The sequence below is a fragment of the Protopterus annectens genome, chromosome 5.part1 (assembly GCF_019279795.1).
Source record: "Protopterus annectens isolate FY-2018-M chromosome 5.part1, PAN1.0, whole genome shotgun sequence".
NCBI classification, from domain to species: domain Eukaryota; kingdom Metazoa; phylum Chordata; order Ceratodontiformes; family Protopteridae; genus Protopterus; species Protopterus annectens.
The window spans coordinates 715,176,480-715,189,922 of NC_056736.1; the positions used below are offsets into that span (position 1 = coordinate 715,176,480).

At 39.9% G+C, this 13,443-nt stretch overlaps 1 protein-coding gene across 2 annotated transcripts in view; it reads left to right on the forward strand.

The window, feature by feature from the left end:
- Positions 1 to 13,443, forward strand: part of CLNS1A (chloride nucleotide-sensitive channel 1A) — a 502,722-nt gene that overhangs the window by 90,588 nt on the left and 398,691 nt on the right. For both annotated transcript variants that reach the window (XM_044073345.1, XM_044073344.1), the window contains exon 3: positions 11,641 to 11,754. In XM_044073345.1, the coding sequence (XP_043929280.1) occupies positions 11,641 to 11,754 (114 nt within the window). The remainder of the gene's footprint in view (positions 1 to 11,640; positions 11,755 to 13,443) is intronic.

Here is a 13,443-nt window from a genome sequence, read left to right on the forward strand (position 1 = left end):
CCTTTCTTCAAATTCACATTTTCATTTCTTTCCAAGTGTGTCTCCTGGAGCATAGCTATTTGCAGTCTTTATAGTTCACTACTTTCTTTTTTGTATTTATCTGTGAGACCATGAAAGTTTAAGGACATTATAGAAAGAATCCTATTCTTGAGGGATTATTATTCCCACCATTTGTGTATAACCGCTTTTTTGTTAAGTCTGGTTCCAGCTTTTGTGTTGCATGCATCATTTGGCAGGTTAATCTTTTACACAGTTGGTTCTCGTCATCTCCATTTGGGGCTTTGCCACATCTTGCCGAACTTTTTTTTTATTGAAAACCCTTAATCAAAAATACCCCTCCCCCATACAACACGCACACAGCTACGTACATAATAACAAATGTTCTAAACTGATAGTCTCACTCACAGGCTAGAGACAACCAAAAAGAAAGGTCATTCATGCTAAGATGCATGATCCGGCCTGTGCTTTTAGTGAGTGCTATCTGGTTCACAGGCTAGAGACAACCAAAAAGAAAGGTCATTCATGCTAAGATGCATGATCCGGCCTATGCTTTTAGTGAGTGCTGTCTGGTTCACAGGCTAGAGACAACCAAAAAGAAAGGTCATTCATGCTAAGATGCATGATCCGGTCTGTGCTTTTAGTGAGTGCTATCTGGTTCACAGGCTAGAGACAACCAAAAAGAAAGGTCATTCATGCTAAGATGCATGATCCGGCCTGTGCTTTTAGTGAGTGCTGTCTGGTTCACAGGCTAGAGACAACCAAAAAGAAAGGTCATTCATGCTAAGATGCATGATCCGGCCTGTGCTTTTAGTGAGTGCTATCTGGTTCACAGGCTAGAGACAACCAAAAAGAAAGGTCATTCATGCTAAGATGCATGATCCGGCCTGTGCTTTTAGTGAGTGCTATCTGGTTTTGTCCTATCTTTAGCTTTCCCAGCTAAGAAAACACTTGAATGTTTTCAGTAAACATTTACTGCAAGCCTTTTTATTTTGATCAGATTGTCTTCTGGTGACATGCAAACCAGACACAAACTGCTAAGGATACCTTGTTTGCCAGAAAAAAAACTTTTATAATTGGAAAAGAAAATTGATCATCTGCTTTGTAGTAAATTTGTTACTGAATGGGTTTAACCCTAAGATTCAATCATTTCCCTATGCAAGCCTGAGAAAAAGCACACTAAATTTTCTTTTGTCATGTTCTCTTAACCAGGTCCCCCCTCCCACCACATTGCAATGTCTACATTTCTTAAAACTGAGTAAGGGAAAAGTTTATTAGTGTCCCTATTACATTAAAAAAGGAGCCAAGAAAACTTTACTTCATAGCTTGCTAAGAGAATTGTGTAACATTTTAAGAATTACCATTAAAAAAAAAAAGTTTAACTTTTTCACTTCTCCTCCTCTCTGCAAAGTTGTTCTCTGAAGATTAACAGGACAACATAGGGCATATGCTTTAGAGTGCCCTAGAAGTTTAACAAAGTCCACAAAAATCCAGTATTTTCAAATCCTCTTGTTCTGCCATGTTTCTCAAATGTAATTATTGCTTAGTAAACCCACATTAAGTTACTGATTTGATTTTCCAAATATTAATGACATGAAGCAGGATATATGCTTTAAAGTCCCCTCAGAAGTTTGACAAAGTCCAAGGAAGTCCAGTATTTTCTTCTGTCATTATAATTTATTGATTTATCATTCCACAGTTGACTATAAGTTACTAGCTTTAATCCTGTTCATATCCATTTCCCAAATCCTGTCTCTATTTTACTTCCAATATATTCCTGATTCTTCTAGTAGATTATGTTTTCTGCCTTCTCTTAGGCAACTGAAACAGTGGAAATGATTTCATGGGCTCGGTCTCTGTAGTCCTTATCACCAGGAGAACATGAAGCAGGACCTCCTGCTGATTCACAGCGCACCCTTTGTTGGACAGACCTTTGTATTTCCTCCTTAGCATGTACTTAATCAAAAAATGATTTTGTTCCTCCACGGAAAAACACTTTGAAGATGGCTTGGTACAGCAGTTTGAATCTGACCCCTGCTTTTCAACATTCCCTAAAATAGTGCAATATGTTTACTTTTCTTCCTGGTGTACATTGGGTAGTTATTCTCCACAAGCACACTATTGCCTCCTCCGACATTTAGCACTGTCCTTCTGCCACAGTTTTGTTAGAATCAACAACTCCTGCTGATAAGACTGCATTTTTTTACTCTTGACGGTCTAGGTTGTTTCCTAGTAAACAGTTTTGGAGCATACACACAATGTGCCCTTTCAATTAACAGTTCCTGTTGTGGAATACCAGTCCAGTTGCTTATTTGTGCTTTCATAAAATTAATAGTCTGTTCCTTCCAACTTCTGTGGTACAGCATCAAATCTCAGGTTTCCCCTGTGCTCTATCCTCCAATTTTATTTATTTGAAATCTCTTCTTATGCAGTCTTGTATTCAGCTAGCCTTTTCCTCATTTTAACCTCGGAGATTTGCAGTTCTGCCACCTTATCTGAATATTTATTTACAACTTCCATTTTTTCCAGCTTTATATTTTTTGTGTTAATAAACTCCATCAATGTCTGGTTTATTTTAACCATTTCTGTGTGCAGCTGCTTTATACTCTTCTGGGTACTGGAAGTCATGTCTGGAACTTTTAATGGTTCTTGCTGAACTGCAGTACTCATCTTAGTCTTTCACCTTTTTTTAGCAGATTTTTCTCCAAGTCCTTTATTTTTTTTCTGGCTTCCAGGCAAGTGCGTGCAGTTATTAGCCAGATACTGAAATTTACCCAGAAATCTAGGTCCACTGCTGTTTTTTGCTAAGTTTCTGTTTTCAGACTGGGAGAGGCAGAATTAAGCTGTCACTTAATGTGCAGCCATCTTGGAAGTCTGTGTGTGTACAAGTAATTCTTGAGGCTAAATTGTGTAAAGATGCTCATTACCTTTTAGCCAGAAGCGGAGTACTACATCTAGACCTGTGGTTTTCCAGTTGGGAGTTTTTCTTAATTTTGTTTTGGTTTCTGTAAACACTTCTCCAAAATATACCTATATCTTTTTTTTTTGTGTTTTAATTTTTTTCCTTTTTCTGCCCACTTCTCTCTCAAACTTTTTTTGAGTCATTATTGAGTTGCGCTCTTTGTACTTTTGCTTTGTATTTATGTACTTACCTTCCAATTTTTTTTTTTTTTTGTTTTTGCTGATTTTTAGTTGTGAATAGTATAGGATAAACCCTGATCTGTTTTGATATTTTGTTTGTTTTAACACGTGTTTTTCTAAGGATGCTTTGTCTTTCTTTCTGGATTCTGCCAACAATGATTGTCTTAGTTGCTTTTTTAGTTTTCTTCAGTGTTTCCTTGGTGACCTGCTTATTACCTTTTCCCTTGCTACTCTACATTTTTGTAGCAACACTTTATCTGTTACAAGTTTAGCTGTACACTTAGTATATCCTATATTTGCCATATCACATGAATTTCTCTTTACAGTCCTGGTTTACCATGTTCATTGGTTTTACAATTCTAACATTTTGGGTCTTATTTTCTGTAACTTTTTTCTTTTATCCATCTCTGTCAAGTAGGTCTTCCCTTACATCCATTTTCTTCTGGACAGAGGTCATCTTTTTTTTTCCTAAGAAGGTTCCAGGTCATTGTGTGGAATATCCTCTTCAGATGCACCTTGCTTTATCTGTTGCTCATCCATGCCTGCACTTGTTGGCCCATCATGTGGCAGTATTACCTGTGCCAGGGTTACCACTGTTTCTTGTTCCTTCACTTGTACAGCTTCAGCTGGACTCTTATATAGTGTCCGATGTAAGGCTTCAGCACATCACCCTTTCTTTCTGTCACTTTTTTTTCTCGGTGACCCCAATGTTTCTGTATATTTTTTTCTTTTGCTATTTTCTGTTTGTGTTAAGGAACATACATTGTTAGCTTTTTGACAGTTATGCAAATGTTTCTTTCCTGTAATATCTCTTGCTAAATGTCCTATGTCTGGAAATTCTGGACTTTTGCATAATAGTAACAGTGCATCATTTTTTCCTTTATACTCAACAGTCCACTGTAATCTCTGTGCCTCTTGCCTGGCCAGTCGAGTTTTTATGGACTATTTCCTGTATCTGTATTTTGGTAAGATTTTGTAAAAATGGGGTCCACCATGTGAAGGTACTTGGCAAGACTTGAGGATTAATTAAATTGTAACAGTACTACTCAGTTTTTGCTGCTGATTTTAATCTCTTCATTTGGACACCTTGAAGAGTTTGTTGTGTTTGGAAAAAAAATTTTCCAACGAATTTTTCGGGATTCTGGGATACATGGCTTCTGATTTCTTTTAATTTCCCTGTTTAGGCTTCACATAAGAAATTTAGGGTCTATATTACATATTCGAACGCTTAAATGTTTGAATCGCTAAAGATCGACCTTTAATGATTGAACGTTCAAATGTTCGAATATGTAAAAAAAAAAATTAAAAAGGAAAGGGTTTAAGCAGGGGGGCAAGCCCCCCTGCACCCCTTACTCCCCGATACTTAAATATGCCAACTCCGAGATTGCACTTCAGTGCGGAAATGGAAAATTTCCCATTCCCTACACTGTAGCGCGATCTTGGAGTTGGTATATTTAAGTAGCGGGAGTGTGGGGGGCACAGGGGGGCTTGCCCCCCCTGCTTTACACCCTTTATTTTTTTTTTTAATTTATATGCGAACATTTAAATGTTCGATCACTAAAGGTCAGTCTTTAGCGATTTGAACATTTAAGGGTTCCAGTATGTAATATAGACCTGAAATGTAGAGGTACCTTGGGTCATTCTGGACTCTTGCATCTTCACCCTTTTTAGATCTCTACTTTTGGGGTTTATAAGGAGGGAGGTTCTGTTGAATATACCAGTACTTTCAAAATCCAGGTCTCCTGTTCTCTTTTCTGTCCCCTCTCTCTCTTGTCACAACTGATGATTCAGACATGGCTTGGAAACTGGTTTCAAAAAGACTAAATATGCAAGGTCTATGGAAGAAACAAGATAGAGAAAAGCACATAAATGTCAAAGATGTTGGCAGTTGTAAATGATTTGTAAGCCCTAAATCCTCTGGTTTCCAGGGTTTCTGCAAATTCTGTGTATTAACTCCCCTCCATTTACCAGTTCGTAACTCTGCAGACTTGCTGGGATGTCCTGGAATATAGAGCAAAACAATGTAACAGACAAACTGAGCATGACCAGAACAGACACTGTCAGATGGATCATTCACTCCAAGAACTGATGAATCTGTGGAGAAAACAAAGTACATCTGTTTGCCGTTCTGCACCAGGGTTCCTTGCACTCAGGCCTAGAAGAGAGATGCCTTCTCATTCGTATGGATGGGAATGTATCTGTTTTGTTCACTCTGTGCCCTGAGATCTAGATGTAGACTGCACAAAGATTATGGTAGTCCACATTTGACTGAGGCAACAGTGGATCTCCCTTCTTTTGAACTGGTCAAAGGCAATTGCCACAGGCTTCCCCACAGACTGTATGTACTCACAAGACTGAGTTTAATGTACCTCTACCTGACTATTTTCCACTGACTGTGTGGTAGAAGTTTGATACTTTCTGAAAACATGCAGTAGATTTTGAAGGAAGCTTAAAAAAAAGCTACAAGGAAATGTGTATGAGGAAACATTTTCTAGTTGGTGGCATTTTGAGATCCAAGACCCTCTTAAGGCCCAGCTGCTTCTGTTTCTTGACTGTTTGCGAGTTGCTGTCTTCTGGCTGCTTATTTTTCTTTTGTCAGAATTCATTTGTCTGCTGTCTCTTCTTGTCTGCCCTTGGATACCACTCCTCTCCCTCTTTTTCTAATTGTAAATATTAATCTAGTTAAGCAGCTTTTAACTGCGGTGGTGGTGCTGCGGTAGTGTTGTTGCCTCACAGTTAGACGTTGCCCGTTCGATTCTCAGTTAGAGCGTCTTCTCTGTGGTGACATGCGTGAATGGACATTCCTTCGTTGAAGGTTTTACGTTAGGCCTGGCAAGCCAGCACGTAAAAATCTACTGCCAGTCATTAGCGGACCGAAGTTCCGCTGTGGCGACCCCTAATTGGGAAAAGCCGAAAGACGCAACAACAATCTAGTTAAGCAGTTTTTGAAAGGGACTTCACAAATCCGTCCACCTAGAAAACGTAACTTTTCCTTAGTATATTAACTTTTTGCTTGAAAAGCTTACTTCATTTCCATTTGACCAGCTCATAAGTCTGAATTTAGGTTTTAACATGGAAAACTGTTAGTCATTGCTCTGAGCTCACCTAGTAGAATGAGTTGCAAACTGTCAGGCCAACCTTATTTTTCCACAAAGACACGTTTCTTTGAGAGCTAATCTCTCTTGTGCTTAAACTAGTCTGAGCTTACCTTGAACCCGTTTTAATATTCTTGGTCCCAAGAGCAAGGGAGAGAGAATTCTTCATACTCTGGATGTCCACAAGCAGCTCAGATACTACCTAGACAAAAAAAATCATTCGGAGAGGCTGATCAGCTGTTTTGTCTTCTATGAAGGTAATGGAAGAGGATAACCAGTGTCAAAGCTGACCATTTCTAGATGGCTCTTGTGCCATTTCCTTTTGTTGTCACCAAAATAAGCCGCTATCTGACAGGGTAGGGAAACCATTCCACTGGGGCTTCAAGCGTCAAGGCCACATCTTTCCAGTGGCAGCAACTTGATTCTCTGGACATATTCTTAAACTACTACAAACAGGATTCCTTTTCCGGGTCCAGAACTGCTTTAACTAGAACTGTACCAGAGGCTCCTGGATTCTTATTTCTTCACTTTTGTCTTCACCTTTTAAGTTATAGTAGTGTACCCATGTAGCTTAGGCTGCTGCAACAGTGATCAAATGTCAAACGTAGTTCAGATGTGTAAGTAAATGTAACGGTACATGTTCTAATAGATCTCTGTTGCAGTAACCATCCCGTTTCCTTCTAACCCCTGTTTTATTTTGCTAGGTTATGGATGGTTATCGTTTTGTGGTTAATGTCCTAGTGTTTTTTTTTTCTTTCAGAGCTGTTGCCTCCCTTCTTGGGGCATGAAAGCTCTGACAATTTTGTTTTGCATGTTCTTTTTATATGGCGTTCCTCTTGAGCTCCTGACAGAGCACACGGAGGGTGCCCTTGACATTTAAAAAGCTAGCCAGTAGCAGTGGGGTAGGACCCCTATGGCTTAGGCTGTTGCAGAGTGGTCTGTTAACTTACTGTAAAAATAGATGTGCTAACTTATACAGCTGTACTTTCTGTGCTATGACACCTTGCAAAAAAGCCTGGAAATCGGACGCCTTTCCTTTACAGTGGATATGAATGCTTCTTTATGCCACTGCTTTTCTATGATGACCATATTATTTAAGATAAAGGAGAACTCTCCAAAAATACTTCTAGTAAACCTCCGTGTGGCCCAGACAGCGTTGGTTCTCCTTTTATACACATAGCCAGTGGCAGTTACCCAAAACTTCCTCATAGTGGACCTACTTACACAGGGCAAGAGATCTCTCACTGCAACAGTTTCATCCTCCCTCTGACTGTATGGATGATATTTCCTTTTTGGCCCCATTTAGGCACCTCTCCAGAGGATGTGCAACAGGTGTTAAGGGGCTCTGAAACCTGCTTCCGCGAAGTCATATTTAGCTAAATGGAAGAGATTTTCTAGTTGGTGCCATATTTAATACCAGAATCCATCCCATGTGCTGATACTGTGGTTATTCATTACTTGTGGATTGTTCAACTTAGGTGTTCTTACACTTCTGTCAGAATGCATCTCTTTGGCATTTTCTGCCAATCTGTCATTTAGATCTTCTCTTCCGCCCCCATCCCCCCCCGTCCCCCAGTCATACAGTTCTTGAAAGGTGTATTTACATATTAGACCACCTAGAAAGCAGGTGGTTCCATCCTGGAATCTTTATTTTGTGCTGGCAAAACTAACTCTACCCCTGCCTGGAATTTGCAACCAGTTCTTCCTAGAAACTTCTTACTTGGAAAACAGTTTTAATTTATTACTCTGACTTTGGCCAGACAAATGTTTAAGTTTCAAGCCCTCTTAGTCTTAGGCATTTTTAATTTTCCTTAAGGACAGGGTGAGTCTTCAAACCAACCATAACTTCATGCAGAAAGTTTTTTGAGTTTTCTTTGGTTCAGTCTGTCTACCTCCTTTGCTTTTTCCTGATCTCAAACCAGAGGGGAGAGCATTCTTCATACCTTGGATGTTCACAGTTAACTTGGGTACTTCCTAGACAACACTAAAGATTTCTGAATGTTAGACTAACACTCTTTTATCTTGGCAAGAAGAATACAACAGTTTCCAAGCAAGCCATTTCTGGGTGCCTATCAGCTGCCTATCTTGGGCTATTCAGTTCTGTTATTTATCATGGAATTCCCCATCCCCAGAATGTGAAGGCTTACTCCACCAGAACTGTTGCAACTTCTGGGCTTTTTGGAAAGGGATGGGTTCTAGGCAATTGTAGGCAACTTGGTCATTTTAGTACACTGCTTTCGCTAAGCATTACTAGAAAGCCAGGACAGGGTTTGCTAGATCTGTTCTTCAGGGTCTTCTGTACTTTCTCTGTTAAGTCATCCTTGTTGGCATAAGGTTTGGCAATAGTCCTGTATAGCGTACTATTACAGTAGCATTTAGCTGTATGTTGCAAGGAAAGCATGCAGGTACAGCCACCAAATGGACCCATTCCACATGCACTCTTGTCTTATTTTTAGATTACATAGTGACCCAGTTGAGTTAGAGAAGCTACCTAGAAAGGCTAAGGGAACACTTAAAATCGAAGCAGACCTTATATAGAGGGGGAAAATTTAGCAATGCTTCAACTACCAATCTGAGGAGAATAACTCGTGCCTGCACATTTTATTTTAATGTTTGCAACATAATATAACTATGCTCAGCAATAACATTTGTAACAAGTACAGAGTAAAATATACACAGACTGCCAGACCAAAATTGCTCAGGGCCTCCGGCGTGGAGGGAGGGAGCTTGTACTACAGCAGTTATTTTGCTGGTCAAACATATGTTATGATGATAAATGTACTCGTACTATAGAAGGACTAATGCAGAATAAAGTTTTAAGTTGAAAGGGGCTGCATAAAGTTACAGTATGAAATATAGAGCACTAAAATATGTCCCCCCTCAGCATCCAGAGTTGAATACCTCCCTCAACATGACCCTTGTTAATAGCTGAAGCAAATCTGCACAACTGTTAAACTTCACATCCATTTTGTAATGTCCGGAGTGTGTATGTATGCCCGTCCAGCAGCCTTACAAACATTTTCGATGCATCTCCTTTAATGAACTGTATAATATACTGTTCCAGTAGCATTTAGCTTTATGATGCAAGGCTTTTGAGGAGAGATCTATGCTTGATATACAGGGCATCGTCAGACCCCACTCTGGACCTCCTACATATCCACAAAACAAACCATACCAGAATTACCCATTCTAAAGACTTAAACCTTACCTGTGATGTAAATAGGACCTGCTGGAGAGATAGGTATGTATGCCAGAGACTACCCTGTCTATGGAACAGGCTCTCTCTATTCCAGTTAAAGTGCAACTTGGACAATTGGATGGGAAACTAGAAATTCATCCCTGGTTTAGCACCTGCAGTATTGTGCGCCAGCTATGTACTTGCTTGTCTTTCTTGTTTGCTTATTTTTGGCCACTTGCACAGTATGAATTATATTGCCAGAATAGGAAGTCTCTTGTTTTCCTATGCATTTTTTACCCTCTGGTAAGTATTTGACTTTAAAAAGAATTATCCGTTAAGGAGCATTCGTCCACCATTAGGTTTTCTTCCATCTAGTGAGGGGGTTTGTTCCCCCCCAGAGATGAAGATTGGTGCTGATGCAAACGGGTAACCTGTAACTGGTTAATCTCCCAGGCCATGCTTAGTTATCAGGGGCATCAGAACTGGTCAGAGATTTGGGATGCATGGCTAGGCTTAAAAAGGCCCTTGTGGTCCTTAGCCTAGTGAACATCTATGAGCCGACGTTAAATAAACAAACAAATGTTTACAATTTGTTAACCGGGGAAGTCTGACTTGGAACGAAGCCAATTTTCAGTGAAGGCCCGTGGACAAATGCTCCAGACGCATGTCTTTGTAATGTTTGAGGAAACCGGAGTACCCGGAGGAAACGCACATGAACGCAGGGAGGACATGCAGACTCCACACAAGGCACCTCAGCAGAGAATCGAACTGGACAACCTCTTGCTGTGAGGCGACAATGCTCCATTGCAGCACTGTGCCGTCCTAAACTATTTAACTATTTGTCCCTCATTTCTTTGCACATTCTCCTGTGCTAACTTTAGAGTCACTTACTCTTTGTACGTCACAGTTCTCATTTTGCGTTGGGCACAAACTTCACTGAGTTTGGGTAACTTTTTCTATTAGTGGCCCTGACCTCTGGAATAGTCTAGTACATTTTCTTGGGCAACTTTCACATTCTTTGCAGAGCTTTATGGCTGTAGGAAGAAGCTTTCCCTGTGCAGACATGTGAAATGTCATTGGAGAGAGAAATGCATATTTGATTGTAAAGCTTTACATTCATGTCAGGTATATTAAACCAGACCATCTTATACCAGCGTTGACATGGCTGAAAGTGACCATCTCGGTAAATGTGACTGATAATTGTTGGTAATGGGTAACCTGATCATTAATCTGCAGTACTGCTAAGGGAGGCATCACCAAGAAAAGAATTGGATATGGGAATGCTTCACTGTGGTCTGCTAAGGGAGGCATCACCAAGAAAAGAATTGGATATGGGAATGCTTCACTGTGGTCTTTTCATGGAGAAAATTGACATCCTAGCTTTGGTGGTGGTAGGTGATGACTTTACTTCAGTTTGAGAGGTTTAGCCAAGTTACCAAAGTAAGAGTTTTCTTTTGTCTTCCATGTACTGTTGTCTAGCAACTGTATCACAAAGTTGACCAGGAGGGTCATATTACCAGTGGTCTAGTAATTCTGCTGACATATGATAGATTAAAGCAGGTGTTATTGTTGCCCAGGAGGTAGACAACGCTGCCTTTGCAATGTTTGCATGCACTGTATCATCTGAATTCTTAGCAGTTTAAAATTTATCTTAAGTGGTATCTTGCTGCAGCTAGAGGTCTCCTGTTGCTCTTGCCTCCTGCTAGTCATCCATGTTGCATAGATTGGATACACTTTAAATAGTTATTGGCCTGTTTTGGGCACTGTAGTAATGAGTAAAGTCGGGTGCAGGGTGTTTAATGTTTTTGTTACGTCCCAAGTACAGACAGGCTGGTGGTGTGTTCTACAGATTTCCACTCCCAAAATAAATGTCTCCTTTCTCTCTTGACCTCTGTTCATGCATGTTACACGAAAGAAGGGACTGCTTCTGTAAGATGAATGGTCAGACAGCCATTGAATTTTTGTATATCCTTGTGTCCCTAGATATGCCTCTCTGTGGTGGTGGTCCTGATTGGAGCACTCCAGAATCCATTTGTAGGAGATTTGTTGATGACCAGGCAGAGGAGAATTTTGCCTGAGTTGGTGCAGGGGCACGAAATGCGAATGATAGGGGTAATTTTATTCTGTAGGCAAGTGATATTCAACATGTGTCTATTTTTAGAGAAATCGTAAGCTTAAGATGTGAGTAGTCTAAAGCTTTTAAGTTGTCATCTTTTGTCCTTGCTGAAGAACAACCCGATGAAACGGCTATGGCAGAGGAAGATGAGGAGGAAGAGGAAGAGAGTGATGAAGATTCTGAGTCGATTACAGAGATCCGCTTCGTACCAAGTGACAATGCTGCATGTAAGACTTCATAATTTGCCTTTAGTCTGGTATGCAGACGCAGTATGAGATATAATTGCTGCTCACAACAAACTCAAAATTAGAAAATATTTGAACAGGAGGCTGATTTTCAGGTGTTTATTATTTCTGTACATAGGTGCTTGTAATGTTTAAACTGAATTTAACAGTAACATGCTAAAGTGAAGCACATTTATTTTAATTGGCCATACAGTTTCTGGCAGCTGAGTTAATGTACTGTTGGAGTTATTTGACTAATATTCTAAGTTAAAACTTTAAACGTTTGTATTTAACTGTTGTAGTGATACTGATAGTAGCAGTGGGGTGAGAACAGTTCCTTCTTATTGATTGTTTTTGTTTATCCTCCGACATCTTGTTCCTAAAGCCCTTCTTTTTGGGGAATAATGTGCATCTGTGAAAATACATGTTGCAGTGTTGTGTGCCAGCTCTGTACTTGCTCGTCCTTCTTGTTTGCTTATTTTTGGCCACTTGCACAGTATGAATGATATTGCCAGAATAGGAAGTCTCTTGCTTTCCTATGCATTTTTTTACCCTCTGGTAAGTATTTGACTTTAAAAAGAATTATCCATTAAGGAGCATTTGTCCACCATTAGGTTTTCTTCCATCTAGTGAGGGGGTTTGTCGTCCCCCCCCCAGAGATGAAGATTGTCTGGTGCTGTTGCTTCCAAGAGGAAGGCCTGCATTGTCATTTTGTCTATAGCATCTCATTGTCCGGGGTCTTTCCATTTCAGTCCTTTTCCTCCCAGAGACTTGCGTGGGAAATGTGCTTCTGGCATGCTGGGAGGCTTGTCACCTTTCTTACACCTGATTGCCTTGGTTCCTTGTTGGCCAAGTCTCATTGTAGGGGACTGGTCCTGTCTCAGATTGGAGTATTGTGAATAAAGACTTGGAGGCCTATCAAGTCTTACCTGTTTGTATTAGTAGGTCCAGATCAGAGAGGAGTTGAGTCCATATCACAGTTTGCAGCCAGTTTATTAAAGCACATATATGTTTTTACATTTTTTACATATTTTACAATTTTAAATCCATTCATTGTATGTATATAATAGTTATTACATTTTCATATATCTTCTTCCTTTTTACCCATTCCTTTTCTCCCTTCTTTCACCTTCTTCATTCTCTTACTTTTCATGCCCTCTTTCCCCTTTCCCTTTTCCTTCTTTTTCAATTCGTTTGCCTTCATTCCTTCCCCTCTTCCCTTACCCTCCTTCTTCCCTTCCTTCCCTTTTTCCCCCTCCTCTCTCCATTCCCTTCCATCCTTCCCCTCCCCCCCTTCCTTTCCCCTCCCCTCTACCACTACTTTTCTTTCTATCCTGCCCTTTCCTTCCTCCCCTCCCCCTTACCTTGCCCCCTTCCTCCCACACCCTCCCTTTTCCTTTTCCCATTTCCTTTCTTTCCTTTCCCCCCTTTCCCTTTCTACTATATATTTCTGGTTTTGACATTGGTTTATTCCTACCATTGTCACATTATGATTTTGTTTATTTTTATTTTTATTTTCATGAAATTCTCCTTTATTCGGATGTTATCTGCCTTTTACATTGGCAGGCCTTGAATAATGTAACATGAACTACTATCTAGAATTCATGACATTACAAATGTAATATAATATATTATGCCTTATTGAAGGTATCTACATATAAATTCTTGAATAGGAACATTAGGAATTATGAA